Source organism: Oncorhynchus clarkii, chromosome 32 (assembly GCF_045791955.1).
Source record: "Oncorhynchus clarkii lewisi isolate Uvic-CL-2024 chromosome 32, UVic_Ocla_1.0, whole genome shotgun sequence".
Lineage (NCBI taxonomy): Eukaryota > Metazoa > Chordata > Actinopteri > Salmoniformes > Salmonidae > Oncorhynchus > Oncorhynchus clarkii.
Window position 1 is genome coordinate 29473330 of NC_092178.1, and position 15776 is coordinate 29489105.

General features: G+C 43.4%; 1 protein-coding gene and 1 pseudogene across 1 annotated transcript; both read right to left on the bottom strand.

The window, feature by feature from the left end:
- Positions 1-3770: 3770 nt before the first annotated feature.
- Positions 3771-5330, bottom strand: LOC139391948 (leukotriene B4 receptor 1-like; annotated as a pseudogene).
- LOC139392205 (misato mitochondrial distribution and morphology regulator 1) lies at positions 4953-14657 on the bottom strand. The gene is made up of 14 exons (XM_071140005.1): positions 14425-14657; positions 13502-13631; positions 13093-13162; positions 12931-13006; positions 11744-11801; positions 9949-10099; positions 9320-9434; positions 8941-9075; positions 8364-8516; positions 7960-8091; positions 7143-7327; positions 6868-6972; positions 6513-6625; positions 4953-5909 (listed from the first exon to the last, which is right to left on the bottom strand). The coding sequence occupies exons 1-14, from the start codon at positions 14506-14508 to the stop codon at positions 5650-5652; spliced, it is 1767 nt and encodes a 588-aa protein (XP_070996106.1). The 5' UTR covers positions 14509-14657; the 3' UTR covers positions 4953-5649.
- Positions 14658-15776: the final 1119 nt, after the last annotated feature.

A 15776-nucleotide genomic window follows, 5' to 3' on the forward strand; every position in this document is an offset into this window, starting at 1 on the left:
GATGTGGGTTAACTGCTTCTGGTCAGCTTCCTCCTGACAAAGCTCTGTGTGTGTGTGTGTGTGTGTGTGTGTGTGTGTGTGTGCGTGTGTGTGTCTGTGTGTCTGTGTGTGAGAGAGAGAGAGTATGATTCAGAGAGAGAGATATTTGTGTTTGAGGTTAACATTTAGAAACTTCCAATTTTGTCATTAAGGCTACACTCAACCTGATTCTCATCAATAGACACATGACGCTGAGAAGATAGTTTAAGCTTTAGTTAAAACATATAAAGTAGATTGTAGCTGTTGTCTAGGGGGAAGCCACAAAGGTTTTATATATTTTTTCCACATTTAATAATTCATATTTTTTATGTGGTTTTATCTTGTGCAAAACGTTTTAATGATTTGAACTTTTGACAGATAAATGGATGTGTAATGCATTTAATCCATCTCTGGGTTGTTGTCTCTCTTTGAATGTATGGCCTTAGTTTAATGTTTCCATTTAGTGGCAAAATAAGGCTAGAAAAACTACAATTCTTCTAAAATGGAGGAAATGGTGTTTGACCCCAAATCAGTCGGTGACCACGTGTCCATGGTTGTCCACAATGCCAACATAGCACAGGTTAGATCACCTGGGTGCTGAGCTGGTAGGTCAAAGTAAAGAGGGTCTGCTTCAGAGTCCAACAACGCCTCTATTTCCTTCGTAGACTAAGGGATTTTGGAGTTGACCAGAAAAAAATGCTCCTGTTCTTCCATGAGGTCATAGAGAGAATCCTGAGATACGGCATCACAGTCTGGTTTGCAAATGATCAAACTGCCCTGAAGGTCTTGGGTGTGAGGCAACATCACTCACTGAAGACTATTTTTGAACAGACAATTATCAGACAAGATCAGAAAATATTTTCAGATCCCTCCCATGGACATTTCTAGTGTCCCTCCTCCCCTCAGACAGCCGCTATAGGGTTCCTCCTACCCTCAGACAGACTCTAATGGATCCCTCCTCCACAGACAAAAACTATAGGGTCCCTCCTCCCCTCAGACAGACTCTATAAGGTCCCTCCTCTCCTTAGACAGTCACTATTCGGTCCCTCCTCCCCGCAAACAGACACTAAAGGGTCCCTCCTCCCCTCAGACAGACTCTATAGGGTCCCTTCTCCCCTCAGACAGACTATATAGGGTCCCTCCTCCCCTCAGACAGACTCTATAAGGTCCCTCCTCCCCTCAGACAGATAATTTAGGGTCCTTCCTCCCCTCAGACAGACGCATTAGGGTCCCTCCTCCCCTCAGAATATCGCTATAGTGTCCCTCCTCCCCTCAGACAGACACTATAGGGGCCCTCCTCCCCTCAGATAGACACTATAGGGGCCCTCCTCCCCTCAGATAGACACTATAGGGGCCCTCCTCCCCACTGGCAGGTCCCTCCTCCCCTCAGACAGACACTATTGAGTCCCTCCTCCCCACTGGCAGGTCCCTCCTCCCCTCAGACAGACTCTATAGGGTCCCTTCTCCCCTCAGACAGACACTATTGAGTCCCTCCTCCCCACTGGCAGGTCCCTCCTCCCCTCAGACAGACAATATAGGGTCCCTCCTCCCCTCAGACAGACTATATAGGGTCCCTCCTCCCCTCAGACAGATAATTTAGGGTCCTTCCTCCCCTCAGACAGACGCATTAGGGTCCCTCCTCCCCTCAGAATATCGCTATAGTGTCCCTTCTCCCCTCAGACAGACACTATAGGGGCCCTCCTCCCATCAGATAGACACTATAGGGACCCTCCTCCCCTCAGGCAGACGATATAGGGTCCCTCTTCCCCTCAGGCAGACGCTATAGGGTCCCTCCTCCCCTCAGACAGACGCTATCGGGACCCTCCTCCCCTCAGGCAGACGCTATAGGGTCCCTCCTGCCCTCAGGCAGACACTATAGGGTCCCTCCTCCCCTCAGTCAGGTCCCTCCTATAGGGTTTGTGTTTGGTATGTACCTTACTCTACCTGCTCAACACAAATCCAAAAAGGACCTTTGACACATACATGACTCTAAGTCGCTTAACATAGAAGTGTCTGCTAAATGACATATATTATTATGTATATATATAAATATATATAGGGTTGAAGTCGGAGGTTTACATACACTTAGGTTGGAGTTAAGAAACTTTACTTTTCAACCACTCTACAAATTTCTTGTTTACAAACTATAGTTGTTATAGTCAGTTAAGACATCTACTTTGTGCATGACGCAAGTATTTTTTCCAACAACTGTTCACAGACAGATTATTTCACTTTTAATTCACTGTATCACAATTCCAGTGGGTGATATGTTTTCAAACACTTCGTTGACTGTGCCTTTAAACAGCTTGGAAAATTCCAGAAAATGATGTCATGGCATTAGAAGCTTCTGAAAGGCAGTGTTGGAGGTGTACCTGTGGATGTATTTCAAGGCCTTCCTTCAAACTCAGTGCTTCTTTTCTTGACATCATGGGAAAATCAAAAGATATCAGCCAAGGCCTCAGTCAAAAAATTGTAGACCTCCACAAGTCTGGTTCATCCTTGGGAGCAATTTCCAAACCCCTGAAGGTACCACGTTCATCTGTACAAACAATAGTACGCAAGTATAAACACCCATGGGACCACGCAGACTTCATACCGCTCAGGAAGGAGATGCATTCTGTCTCCAAGAGATGAACGTACTTTGGTGCGAAAAGTGCAAATCAATCCCAGAACAACAGTCAAGGAACTTGCGAAGATGCTGGAGGAAACAGGTAAAAAAAGTATCTATATCCACAGTAAAACGAGTCCTATATCGACATAACCTGAAAGGCCGCTCAGCAAGGAAGAAGCCACTGCTCCAAAACCGCCATTAAAAAGCCAGAGTACGGTTTGCAACTACACATGGGGACAAAGATCATACTTTTTGGAGAAATGTCCAATGGTCTGATGAAACACAAACAGAATTGTTTGGCCCTAATGACCATTGTTATGTTTGGAGGAAAAAGGGTGAGAGCTTGACAGCCAAAGAACACCAACAGCAACATCCCAAGACATCAGTCAGGAAGTAAAAGCTTGGTCGCAAATGGACAATGACCCCAAGCATACTTCCAAAGTTGTGGCAAAATGGCTTAAGTACAACAAAGTCAAGGTATTGGAGTGGCCATCACAAAGCCCTGACCTCATTCCTATAGAACATTTGTGGGCAGAACTGAAAAATGTGTGTGCGAGCAAGGAGGCCTACAAACCTGACTCATTTACACCAGCTCTGTCAGGAGGAATGGGCCAAAATTCATCCAATTTATTGTGGGAAGCTTGTGGAAGGCTACCCAAAACGTTTGAACCAAGTTAAACAATTAAAAGGCAATGCTAACAAATACTAACTGAGTGTATGTAAACTTCTGACACACTGGGAATGTGATTAAACAAATTAAAGCTGAAATAAATCACTCTCTACTATTATTTTCACATTTCACATTCTTAAAATAAAGTGGTGATCCTAACTGACCTAAAACAGGGAATTTTTACTAGGATTAAATGTCAGGAATTGTGGAAACTGAGTTTAAATGTATTTGGCTAAGGTGTATGTAAACTTCCGACGTCAACTGTATGTGTCGTACTTCTTGATGTCACGTTCTGACCTTAGTTCTTTTATTATGTCTTTGGTTTAGTATGGTCAGGGCGTGAGTTGGGTGGGTTGTCTATGTTCCTTTTTCTATGTTTTGGGATTTCTGTGTTCGGCCTGGTATGGTTCTCAATCAGAGGCAGCTGTCAATCGTTGTCCATGATTGAGAATGATACTTAGGTAGCCTGGTTTAACTTTTGACTTGTGGGTGTTTATTTTCTGTTCTGTGTTTTGATGCACATTTCAGGACTGTTGCCGCGCTTCTGTGTCTCAGCAGCGCTGCCGATGCCTCTGGCCAGGAAGTCTGCAGCACAATGCCGGGGATGTCCACCACATTGACAATGTGCACAGGGATCCAGAGGATGAAGAAGGCGACCACCACACTGGTGACCAGCCACGTCATCTTGGCACTGCTGAACAGCGCCGTCTGGTTCACCCGCCGGTGGAGGCGGCAGTAGGACGTGACAAGCACAGAGAACGGAATCACAAACCCTAAAAGGGTCTGCAAGACAAGCACAGCAACTCTTTCAGCATCGGAGCCCGTGTGTCGCTGGCACTTGAGCTCGCCATCGCGAGTGGCAACTGCGGGGCCAGTAGCAGCACCGCCTCCCCCTTGCGCCCCAGCCTGTTCCACATCTGCGGGTAGAGGACCTGGAGGTAGCGCTGGACACCGAGTAGAGTAACCGTTAGCACGTTAGCATACGGGCTGAGGTAGAGCAGGAATGTGCCTAGCTTGCATGCAGCACGGCCCAGAGTCCAGCTTTGAAAGAATAAGAGATCTAAGAGCTATCTGGAAGAAGACAGACTTCAGACATCTAATTCTGTTTCTGAAAACCTCAAGTTTGTTATGTTCTTTTGACTTCTTGTCATAGAATGATAGGGGAAATTGTGGGTTAACAGCCTCTGGTCAGCTTCCGCTTAATGAGCTGTGGGTGTGTTGGCATAATTCTGTATTTGTCAAAGGCTACAGCCAACCTGATTCTCACAAATAGACACACTGAGAAGATGGATGCTTTGCCTACAGCTTGAAACTACCATATACGTGCCTAGGGGCCAGCCATGCAATTTTTGTATATTTTATCATTTTTCAGTGATTTTAACTTGTGTAAAAAGTTTAATTGATTTTAACTTTTGACAGAAATGGATGCGTAATGTAATCCATCTCCTTGTTGCAAGGGCTTGATAAAGATAACAGCTTTTCTTAGCGTTCCGCAAATTTTTGGGCCATAGCTTCAATGTTGCCATCTAGTGGCAAGGACAGAAACTATATAAAAGATTACTGCACCTTTAATTTCCTCCCTGCCACAGATTCTAGCAGAAATCTACCATGACTTATGTTATCTTCATTTGGGAAACTATTGACAGTAACTGGACAGTTGTATAAAGCACATTTATTTGCAGATACACATATATACAGTACTTGAATTCTCTCGTTTCTTTAACTCACATCGTAGTTCTTGTGTTTAAAAAAAAAAGTATTCTATATTATTATCATCACTGCATTGTTGTCAAATAGCTCGCAAGGTTAGAATTAGACAGTACTGTTTTACACCTTTTGTATCCTGTGCATGTGGCAAATTAACTTCACTAGCAGTTCCAACCTATCACCAACCAACATTCTCCCTTCATTGACCTTTCCTTCTATCCTCTTATTTTGTCTCTCCTTGATTTAATGACTGAGTTTCACAGTCCAAATATCTTTTGTCAGTTAAAACCTCAATCTTTTACCATAACCGTTCTCTGTCGCCATCTCAGTTGTAAATGAGAACTTGTTCTCAACTGGCCCACCTGGTTAAATAAAAGGCAAAAAAGAAAAATAGACAACAGCAATTCCATTCTTTCCAACCAGAATTCACAATCCTTATCAAGTCTCACTGTGTCTTTATGAATGCGATCAGATCCACAGACAAGAATATACAATGTGGATGGGTGGGTCTGTCAATACTAGTCAATGTCAATTGAGACCCATCTATTCAGATGGTATGGAGTGCGCAAAAATCATTCTGGGCTAACAATGCGGGAAACAGAAAAGAGAAAATGACTCTTGCGGTTCAGCGGTTGTCAGTCAATCAATCATCGTCGTCCTCTTCCGAGGAGGAGCACATCATGCCTCCGCTATCATTGCGGTAACAGCGGGCCAGGAGGTGGAGTTGCTCCAGGGACTCCTGGAAGTCGGTCAGCTCAGGCCCCTGGGAGAGGAAGCTGGGGGCGATGCGACGGGGGTCCAGGGTGCTGGCACCGCGGTGCAGCTCCGACAGCCACGGGCCCAGGGCCGGAGAAGACTGCAGGGAGGTGAGCACGGGGAGGGAGGAGACCGCACAGGACCGCTCTGTGGAAGAGAGGATAGGAAGAGGGAGATAAGGTGAGAGGTATAGACCTGACAATAATGAGAGAGACTGTTGGATACAAGCATAGTGAGGCATGAAAACAGAATAGACTTATTTAGGGATTGTGAGGCAGGGATCTGAAGTGAAGTGACAGGGAGTGAGCGAAGAAGGGTAGAATATGCATATACAATCACTTGTGTAGCCAGATGAAATGGCTTTTACTTGTACTATTTATTAATACTGCACAATTTAAAAACACTTGCCCCCTAATCCCCCCCTTCCCAGATACAAAAAAAAATCATGCCTTCCTATATTATACTTCTTCAAAAATGATATATTCTACTGAGCCATTTACTTTATGTTCGTATTCTTATATTTTATTATTGTTGTTGCATTGCCGAGAAGGAACCTGCAAGTAAGCATTTCATTGGATGGTGTATACCATCCTGATCATACGACTAATAAAACTTGATAACAGAAACATAGACTGAGTCAGAGAGAGACAAACAGACAAACTTTGAAAATAACTTGACAGTGAGAAAGAAAGCGCAGTTAGATAAATGGACCAGAAATGTCAGAGAAACATTAGGATTAGATTTACTCACTTTTGGGGGGAGGGGCTTGACTCTGCAGAAAGCCCTGTGGACCCAAGGATTGGCTGAATATCTGTGGGAAGGGCGGGGTCAGCTTACTGGGGCTGGATACAAGCTGGACCGAACTGCACAGGGAGAATGAGGAAATGGTCAATTGTGATTTTCATGATTTAAACAGCAGGATTGGTTTGGTGTGGTCTATCAAACTACTACAGTCGTGTGTGTGTGTGTTGAATCCGTCCATGTGTATGTGGCCATGTCTCGAAGCCTGCCTATGTGAGTGTGTGACATTGTCAGTGCAAGTGTGTGTGTGTGTGTGTGTGCGTGAGAAAACGGGTGCTATTGTGTATGCAAGAATGACACTCACAAAGGCGTAGCGGGGTAGTGAGCATTGATGTAGGAGGCTAGCACCTCTTCCCCACAGTCAAGGCTATGCAGCTGGGTGGGCGGCTGCATCCCTGGTCTCAGCTGGCTGCAGATGGTACCGCAACGTTACAGCAATGCACATTAACACCAGAGCAACGTTTAAATCGGCCAAATTGGCATCCAAAAATACAGATTTCTGATTGTTATGAAAACTTGAAATCGGCAATTCCGATTAATCGGTCGACCTCTAAACATAACAGCCATGTTTTGTCTCACCTGACCAGACTCTGCCCCTCTAAACCCTTGAGGGTCACTGATTGGCCGAAGCAGTGGCCATCGCCCAGCTCGGGGCAAGCCGATAGGGGTTTCCACGGCAACAGATCCGCGCAGTCACCTAGGGCGTCGGGGAGAGAGCACCCCTGCGTCATCGGAAAGGGGAGGGCTCCGTACGCAGCCACCACCTGAGGAAAAACACATGTTCATTAAATCAAATCAAACTTTATTTGTCACATGTGCCGAATACAGCAAGTGTAGACCTTACCGTGAAATACTTACTTACAAGCCCTTAACCAACAGTGCAGTTCAAGAAGAGTTAAGAAAATACTTACCAAATAGACTAAAGTAATAAAAAAAATTAAAAAATTGGGCGGGCCGTCATCAGGCACCAAACAGAAGAAAACAGACTGAAACAGGGAGGAACTACACAGACTTGGCCAACAAGAAATGTTTTCAAATGTTTTTTTTGTTTGTTGTGTGCCCACTAATCAATATGACCCTGGTCTCACACACTGTAAATCTGTTAAATGTATAGTAGGCTGTGGGGAAGACATAATGATTATCTTGTGCCCTGGACATTCCCTTCTAAATGTTATTTGAGGGTGATAACTGAAGCCAACCAGAGCTGCAGTCTAGCTTGAGCTGTTATTTTAGTCATACCTGTCTAAACCTTTCACAGGTTATTTATTTAACCAGGTTAGTCTCATTGGGAAAGAAAGAAAAATCGGACATAAGATATAGCAGTAGGGTTAGCAATGTAAATAGCTTGATTTTAAACTCAGCGGTAATGGATTCAAAGAAAGCACCCAGCTCTCACCTTTCTCCCGGACACTGCCAGTGCGTCTGCAAACTCCCACATGGGGGTGCTGTTGTGCCTCAGCCTGTAAGGGACAGTAAGGGAGTCCAGGGCCAGAGCCAGCACAGAGCTGGAGTGGTACCACAGTGAGGGCTGGAGGAGACCGAAAAGACAGAGTGATTGGAATAGACAGAGAAACACACACAGATTCATTTCTGGGGTTGTAGGACATCTTAGGGTTGGCTTGCTAAAAACAACTGTTTAGCATCCTCTCAAGCAACGGTGGGGGAGAGCGATTTCAATCATTTACACTACAGCTCAATCTAGTCTATATATTTTCAGCGAAAGAATGAATAAATGACTACCAAAATGTGGGAATAGACAGATGATAGATGGGAAAAGAGGGTGGCGTCTGTCTGACTCACGTCGTAGTTGAGGTGGGGGAAGGAGGGGGGTTGGGCGGGCCGTCTGCCCAGCCCACCCTTCAGGGTCAAAGGGCAGAAGAACGAGCTGTTATTGGCCATGTGGACCATGCCTAAGGAGTAGTTCAACAGGTGGTAGAGCTCCTTCATCGGGGTCTGAGGAAAGCAACAGAAGAACAATGTCATAGGACTTTATTCACAACACAATAGCTGTGCATGAAACACAATTACTATGAGATACGGATAAAACCAGATGAGTCATTAAATCAGTAGCAAATTGTGAAATAAAAACAAAAATCACAGATCTCAGCTGAACTCTATGAAATACATTTCTATCTGCAATTTTACAGCGAATAAAACCCATGGCAAAGAATTACATGGCAAGAACACCTGGGTCATGTTCATTAGGCACCAAACGGAAGAAAACTGACAAACAGGGAGGGACTATCTGGACTTGGCCAATAAGAAATGCTAATTGTCCATTGAGTGCCCTAATGAACATGACACTGTTGAATAAAACAGTGCTTACTGATGAACTGCCTGAAAACACACTGCCAAAAACCTCCCTCTTGTTACTCACTGTGTCTGGGTGACTAACAGGTGCGAGCCCCCAGGTAAGGATGCCCCGTCCCCCATAGGAGTCCTGCAGCATCTCGGTGACCTTTGAACCCAGGCCAGAGAAGCCATCAGCCAGGTCACAGAGCACCTGGAACCCCTGGGAGGGAGGGAGAGGGATGGCAGAAGGAAGAGCAGGAGAAAGAGAAAGGAGAGATGACAAACAGATTAACTCAGCCATTCGAGGAGTGATTGTACAGAATGGGGCCTTTAGAATGAACAAAGTCTGTTTGGATGGATATATGGATATTTTTGATATTCGAGACATGTAGTTTTCCAGGACCAGGGTTTGTGATAACCCCTATTGGAGAGTCATGGTAGAGGATCACCAGTCAGTTAGTTACCTGTAGGTAGTCACATTCCTCTATGAAGAAGTGTAGTCTGTCCTCCAGATCCTCCAGCACTGAGCCCTGAAGCAGAGCCTCCCCCTGGCCAAACGTTTCCAGGCGGTGGGCCTCCCTGTAGAACACAATGCCAAAACAAAGTCATTTTCCTGAGAAATCCAAGCTAGTTCTGCTGTAGCATGTGGGAAACGCACTCCGTGTGAAATAATTGGGAGTCGACCTAGCCACATAATAGGACTGTACTGTAGTGTGTGACCTTAATCCTTTTTCAGGTTCATATCTGTTCCAACAACTCATCAACCAAACTTTGGAACTGGTAGGGACAGCTCAGGGCTTCATGCCCTCTTTTATACCGCTTTTCAGTTTCCAGTTGAGGTTTTTGCTTGGGCAAGGGTCCATCATAGTTACCCTTTTCTTGTCATCTTCAACTTGACTTTTATTAAAACTAACTATTTGGTTTAAAATATGTAAAGAATAAAAAAGACAGTAAAATAAAGAGGGGGTGAGGTTGGATATAGGATACGAACCCGGGGTAAAGATTTCATTTTTTTGGGTTGGGAATGAGATACGGAGAACTGCATCTTTGGCTGTTACTATTTGACTGCATGTGCCTATGGTGATGCTCTCACCCGTCATGGTTGTACTCGTGGATGACAGAGATTGTGCGGGGGTGCAGGTGGATCCTCAAGAAGTCCGACCATACCCTCACACTGCCCTCCAGTCGATAGCCCTTCTGAGCGCGCTCCAAGCGGCTGTTCACCGTCTCCATGGCTAAAGTCCCTACTCGGGAAACACGGATCGATGAAAAGGAAGTGTGTGTGAGTGACCGAGAGCGGCTTGTTTCTCGGTCTGATCCTCTTTTAGCCCATTTCTGGTCATACAGGTTCACACACACACAATAGTTTGCTAACTTATAAATCATGTTAAATATTGATTAAATGTAATCTTGGAAAATATACTTTAAAACTTCTTATGGCTGGGGGCAGTATTGAGTAGCTTGGATGAATAAGGTGCCCAGAGTAAACTGCTTGCTCCTCAGTCCCAGTTGCTAAAATATGCATACTATTAGTAGTATTGGATAGAAAACACTCTGAAGTTTCTAAAACTGTTTGAATTATGTATGTGAGTATAACAGAACTCATATGGCAGGCAAAAACCTGAGAAAAAAATCCAACCAGGAAGTGGTAAATCTGAGGTTGGTCGATTTTCAACTCAGCACTTATCAAAGACACAGTGGGATATTGGTCATGTTGCACTTCCTAAGGCTTCCACTAGATGTCAACCGTCTTTAGAAACTTGTTTGAGGCTTCTACTGTGAAGTGGGGCCGAATGAGAGGGGAATGAATCAGATGTCTGCCAGCAGCCACGAGCTCAGTCACGCGCATTCACATGAGAGGTAGCGCCCGTTCCTTTGCTTTTCTGAAGACAAAAGAATTCTCCGGTTGGAACATTATTTAAGTTTTATGTTAAAAACATGCTAAAAATTGATTCTATACGTTGTTTGACATGTTTCTACAGACTAACGGAACTTTTTGACATTTCGTCTGCAACTAGTGAACACGCTTCGTGAATTTGGATTTGTTTACCAAACGCGCTAACAAAAGTAGCTATTTGGACATAAATGATGGACATTATCGAGCAAATCAAACATTTATTGTGGAACTGGGATTCCTGGGAGTGCATTCTGATGAAGATCATCAAAGGTAAGTGAATATTTGTAATGTTATTTCTGACTTCTGTTGACTCCAACATGGCGGATATATGCATTTGTTATCTGAGCTCCGTACTCAGATTATTGCATGGTTTGCTTTTTCCGTGAAGCTTTTTTGAAATCTGACACAGCAGTTGCATTAAGGAGAAGTATATTTTTTAATTCCATGCATAACACTTGTATTTTCATCAACATTTATAATGAGTATTTCTGTAAATTGATGTGGCTCTCTGCAAAATCACCAGATGTTTTTGGAACTACTGAACATAACATGCCAATGTATACTGAGATTTCTTTATATAAATATGAACTTTATCGAACAAAACATACATGTATTGTGTAACATGAAGTCCTATGAGTGTCATCTGACGAAGATCATCAAAAGGTTAGTGATTCATTCTCTCTCCATTTCTGATTTTTGTGACTACACTCTTTGGCTGGAAAAATGGCTGTGTGTGTTTTTGTGACTTGGCTCTGACCTAACATAATTGTTTGTGGTGCTTTCGCTGTAAAGCCTATTTGAAATTGGACACTGTGGTGGCATTAACAACAAGATTATCTTTAAAATGGTATAAGATACTTATATGTTGGAGGAATTTTAATTATGAGATTTCTGTTGATTTGAATTTGGCGCCATGCACTTTCACTGGCTGTTGTCATATCGATCCCGTTAACGGGATTTCAGCCCTAAGAAGTTAAAAAGAAGACCTTACCTGAACAGTGAGGCACTGGAGTTGGGTCAAAATCAACCTCAGCCAATATCTCCCCCTTCTGGACATAAAAACAACTGTCATAACAAGACACTTGAATGAGAGCCTTTTCAAACACGAGTTATGCCTGGTCCAAGAACAACTCCAATTTCCTTGCCCTGGGCCCAAACCCTTCGGTGAATGAATAACTGCAAGTATTGGGCAGGTGTAAGTAATATGGTGACGGCTCTACCTAGCCTTTCAACAGGCTTCAGCGAGTTTCGGCAATATTGCTTACACCTATCTGGTTCCTTCAGACATGCAATCGGGCTAATGCCGGGTGTACACTACACAACTTTCAAAATCCTAACGTCGTTGAGCCTCTCACATTAAATTACCATATTTCCTGTATGTTTTTGTCTTGCCAACGTAGTGGTGCGCACGCTCAATGATCTGGCACAGATGGGTTGTCACACACTACAAGATTCTTCACTTGGTCATGAAGATTCTCCATACCACCATACTGTCTTGCGGAAAAACAATGATATTAGATTGTGTAGCTAGAACGAGCTGTGGCTCAAAGCAGCCTCAAACGCTTTCAGTCAGATATTCACGCTTGCCATACAGAGTTGACATTTCTAGACAACATGTTGAATTGAAAAACATGGCTTGTGAACTTCAGAGCTGTAACGATTTGGCACATTTGCTTTGGTTAAAGCCAAGTACAAAGCCATACTAGTAGTACTCATTGCTCCTGCGCGAGTCTACACATTCTGGGTGATGCAAAATAACGTTGCCATCTCACTGGCGAGCTCTCATTGGCTATTGCTGCTCACCGTTCTCAAAACTTGATGTTGCACATCTTACATTACAAGAGCATTCCAGATTTTATTCTGATAAAAATCAAACTTTTGAAAATATCACGACGTCTGGGACTGCTCACAGACGGGATTGGTAGCATCTCTGACACGCTCACGTTAAATGAGCGTCGGTGATGGCCGTGCACTCCAAATAGGCAACATGGGGATTTTGTCTCCGATCTCAAAAACTTGTATGGGACAGCCAAATCGGGGCCAAAAAACGATTAGTGTACACCCGGCTTAAAGGTTTAAAGGCTAGAAGTTGTTTTTGGACTATCCTTTTTAAAAAGCCTTCATTCTTTGGGTTTAAAGGGAGAGAAGTAATATACTTGGTGTTTGTGTCATACTCACGTCTAGCTTGTCCAGGTCTAGGAGGAAGGAGTTCTTTGTTGGCAGGCTCTCTTTGTGCACCATTACATTGCCCTCCCTGCAAAGAGAAGTAATTTACGTCATACACATAAACAAGTCTTGGGTGAAACACACAGACAGAGAAATGCACCCACACACACTTACCATGTGATAGCAGTGGGATCCTTCCCAGTCTCATAGAGGCTCCCCTCCTGTCTCAGTGTCTGAAGGCTACCTATATAATGGCAATGGACACAGAGGATGGTGATTCAGTATTTAAATATAGCCAACCTGGTTGTTCAACCTATATCTACCCCTGTAGCCACAGTAGCAATCCTTACTCCAATGACATGCATTGTCCATTTGTCACCGTCAAACCTAAAGATGTACACTGTAATTGTGGCAAACTGTGTAAAACCTTCAACATGTCATGTTTACTCAATCTGTGACCTCTAAGTGACATTCAGCAAAACATCTGTGTGAAATTTCAAGGAAGCGGTTAAGTGCTTCAGAACATTTCAGCAACATGGTGCCCTTATGAATGACGCACTGCGGGTTACCATGGGTTGGTTACCTTTGAGGTCCATGGCAATCAGGCGGGGGGTGTAGGTAATATGACCCCCAAAGGTTTGCCCCTCTCTGAAGAGAACATCATTCTGAAGCTCGCCTGGGGGTGCATCTGGGTCATAGGTCAGCGAGGCATCCTGATGCAATACAAACAGAAGGGCAGGAAGGGAGAGAGAAGAAAATGTATCTTAATAGTGGCATAAGATGCAGTCAAGATTTACATACATAGCAAATATTTTAAGGCAAATCATATGTTATGTATACTGTGTCAACTCATACAAAGACAAATGGTAATTCAATGTGTCACCTTCCATGCTGCAAAGGGAGGTGCACTGAGCACCAATTGACAATGTTTATGAAGACAAACAGACCACACTAAAACAAAAGGTCCCTACACCATAAATAAACCATCTCTGCCTACACCCTCACAGCAAAGACATAGTTAGCAGGCTCGCTATCTCTAACTTCAAAACATGTTTTATAATTGACTCCTGTGTTTTTCCCTCGTTGTTACCTAGCTAGCTACAATACATGGATTATTTTATCTCGTTAATTTTGCCCTAGCAGTATAACGTTAGCTGGCTGTGCAATTTCTGTCGATGGTTGTTGCAGTAAAATGTGGGCCACACCCTAGCCTCACTCCCTTTTGCTGCACCTCTCACCCTCTGTGCACCAAAACACCACTCTTCTCCGCATTGTTAGCCTGGCTATTTCAGTTTGAATGTGCAATAACTAGGGTCATGCTAGCTAACTACAGTAACAGTAGCTAGTAATGTCAGAATAGTAGTGGCTAGCTAACCAACTAACTTAGCCACGTACTGCACCAGTTCTTAACTAAAATAGTAGCTAGATAGCTAGCTTGCCCACTACAACTTTTAGAACACATGCATATGTTATATGGAGAAACCGCTAACTTTAGCGCGTATCAACCTGTAAATTCCACCAATGTGTGCCAACGAAGTTTGAATAGTGCCCGAGTTGAAGAGTGACGATTTCTCTACACAGGCTACCCATCGTGACGTCTATAAATTAATACAAAAAATATCACAAATGCATAAATCTGTTAATTTCAGAATATTCTTTTAGAATAAGAAATATGACTCTCCATCAAGGCAGGAAAACATGACAACAGAGTTATGGATCACTCTAACCGTGTGTGCATCGTTCAGAGGGAGCCCACCCTTGATGGAGGCCTTGGCGTCTACTATTGGTTAATAAGAAGTACATGAACGAATATGATTGGCTCTTTAAAACGTTTTTCAAAAAGTGGATAGGGTTCGGTTTCACTGCGCCGAGGAGGCACACGTGCAGCGCACAGCGCTCTGATAGGAGCGCAGTGAGAAAGCAGCCTCTTTATTGGCCTGTTGATTGTAGACAAAGATCCGGTACAGTAGACTGTCTAATGTTGGCCTACCTGAGATTTATGAAAATAAAATATTATGGGTAGCCTATATTTACGACGAGAGGATGCATCTTCACCGATTAAAATGAATAAAATAATTTCTAAAGATTACCAGATGGGTTTAACATGGTATATAGACAAAAGTTTGTTTAACAAACCCTCTATATCGCAATGTTATATCTGTGGTTTTGAGCTAGCCAGATTGTAGTCCAAAAACCCGGAAATAAATTACTTATGGTTGGTTCAGCCATACATATGGTAAAACAATAGGGTTTTGGGATAAACCATGGCGGAGTTAGTGCCTACAAAAAAATACTACTTTTCTCTATGGCATTGTAGAAAACGTAATCGTGGACAGAGTTGTCACATGATACTGCCTTTGCAACTACACAAATGTTCCGCAGTGCTTTACCTTGACACACCTGTGAAACAACCCACCCCTACTTAAGTTTCACTTTACGACCGAGTTTGACAAACACTAGGACAAGTTAACTTATTTACACGATTAAAACATCATATTTGAATGTCATGGAACAGCAGGAGCCTAGACATCAGGTAAGTCAGTCTAACTACAATTAGGCTACAGGGTTCAAAGTTCCTTATGTCTTGGTGTTTTCACTATGGATTTGGTCCAGTATCGTTAGACCAGACTCGCAAAGCAAATTTTTACCACAACATTCCTTCTCTGTAAGCTCTCTGTTTCTGCAGTGTATTACAAATTGATATAAAGTAGGCTAATACTTCTTTCTTTACCTTTACCAACTGTATATAAGAATGTTGATCATTCCCACTTTCTACAGAGAATGTTGATCATTCCCACTTTCCACAGGAAAAGTTAACTTTCTCCTTCCATTTAAAAGATTAAAGTTCAATGCTCACT

Coding starts and splice junctions, on each gene's coding strand:
- LOC139392205 (XM_071140005.1), bottom strand. CDS start 14,508: ATGGGTAGCCTGTGTAGAGAAATCGTCACTCTTCAACTCGGGCACTAT. Junction 10,100..11,743: donor TCCAGTGCCTCACTGTTCAG/GTAAGGTCTTCT, acceptor TTTCCCGAGTAG/GGACTTTAGCCATGGAGACG. Junction 8,092..8,363: donor TCCCCCACCTCAACTACGAC/GTGAGTCAGACA, acceptor GGTCTCCTCCAG/CCCTCACTGTGGTACCACTC.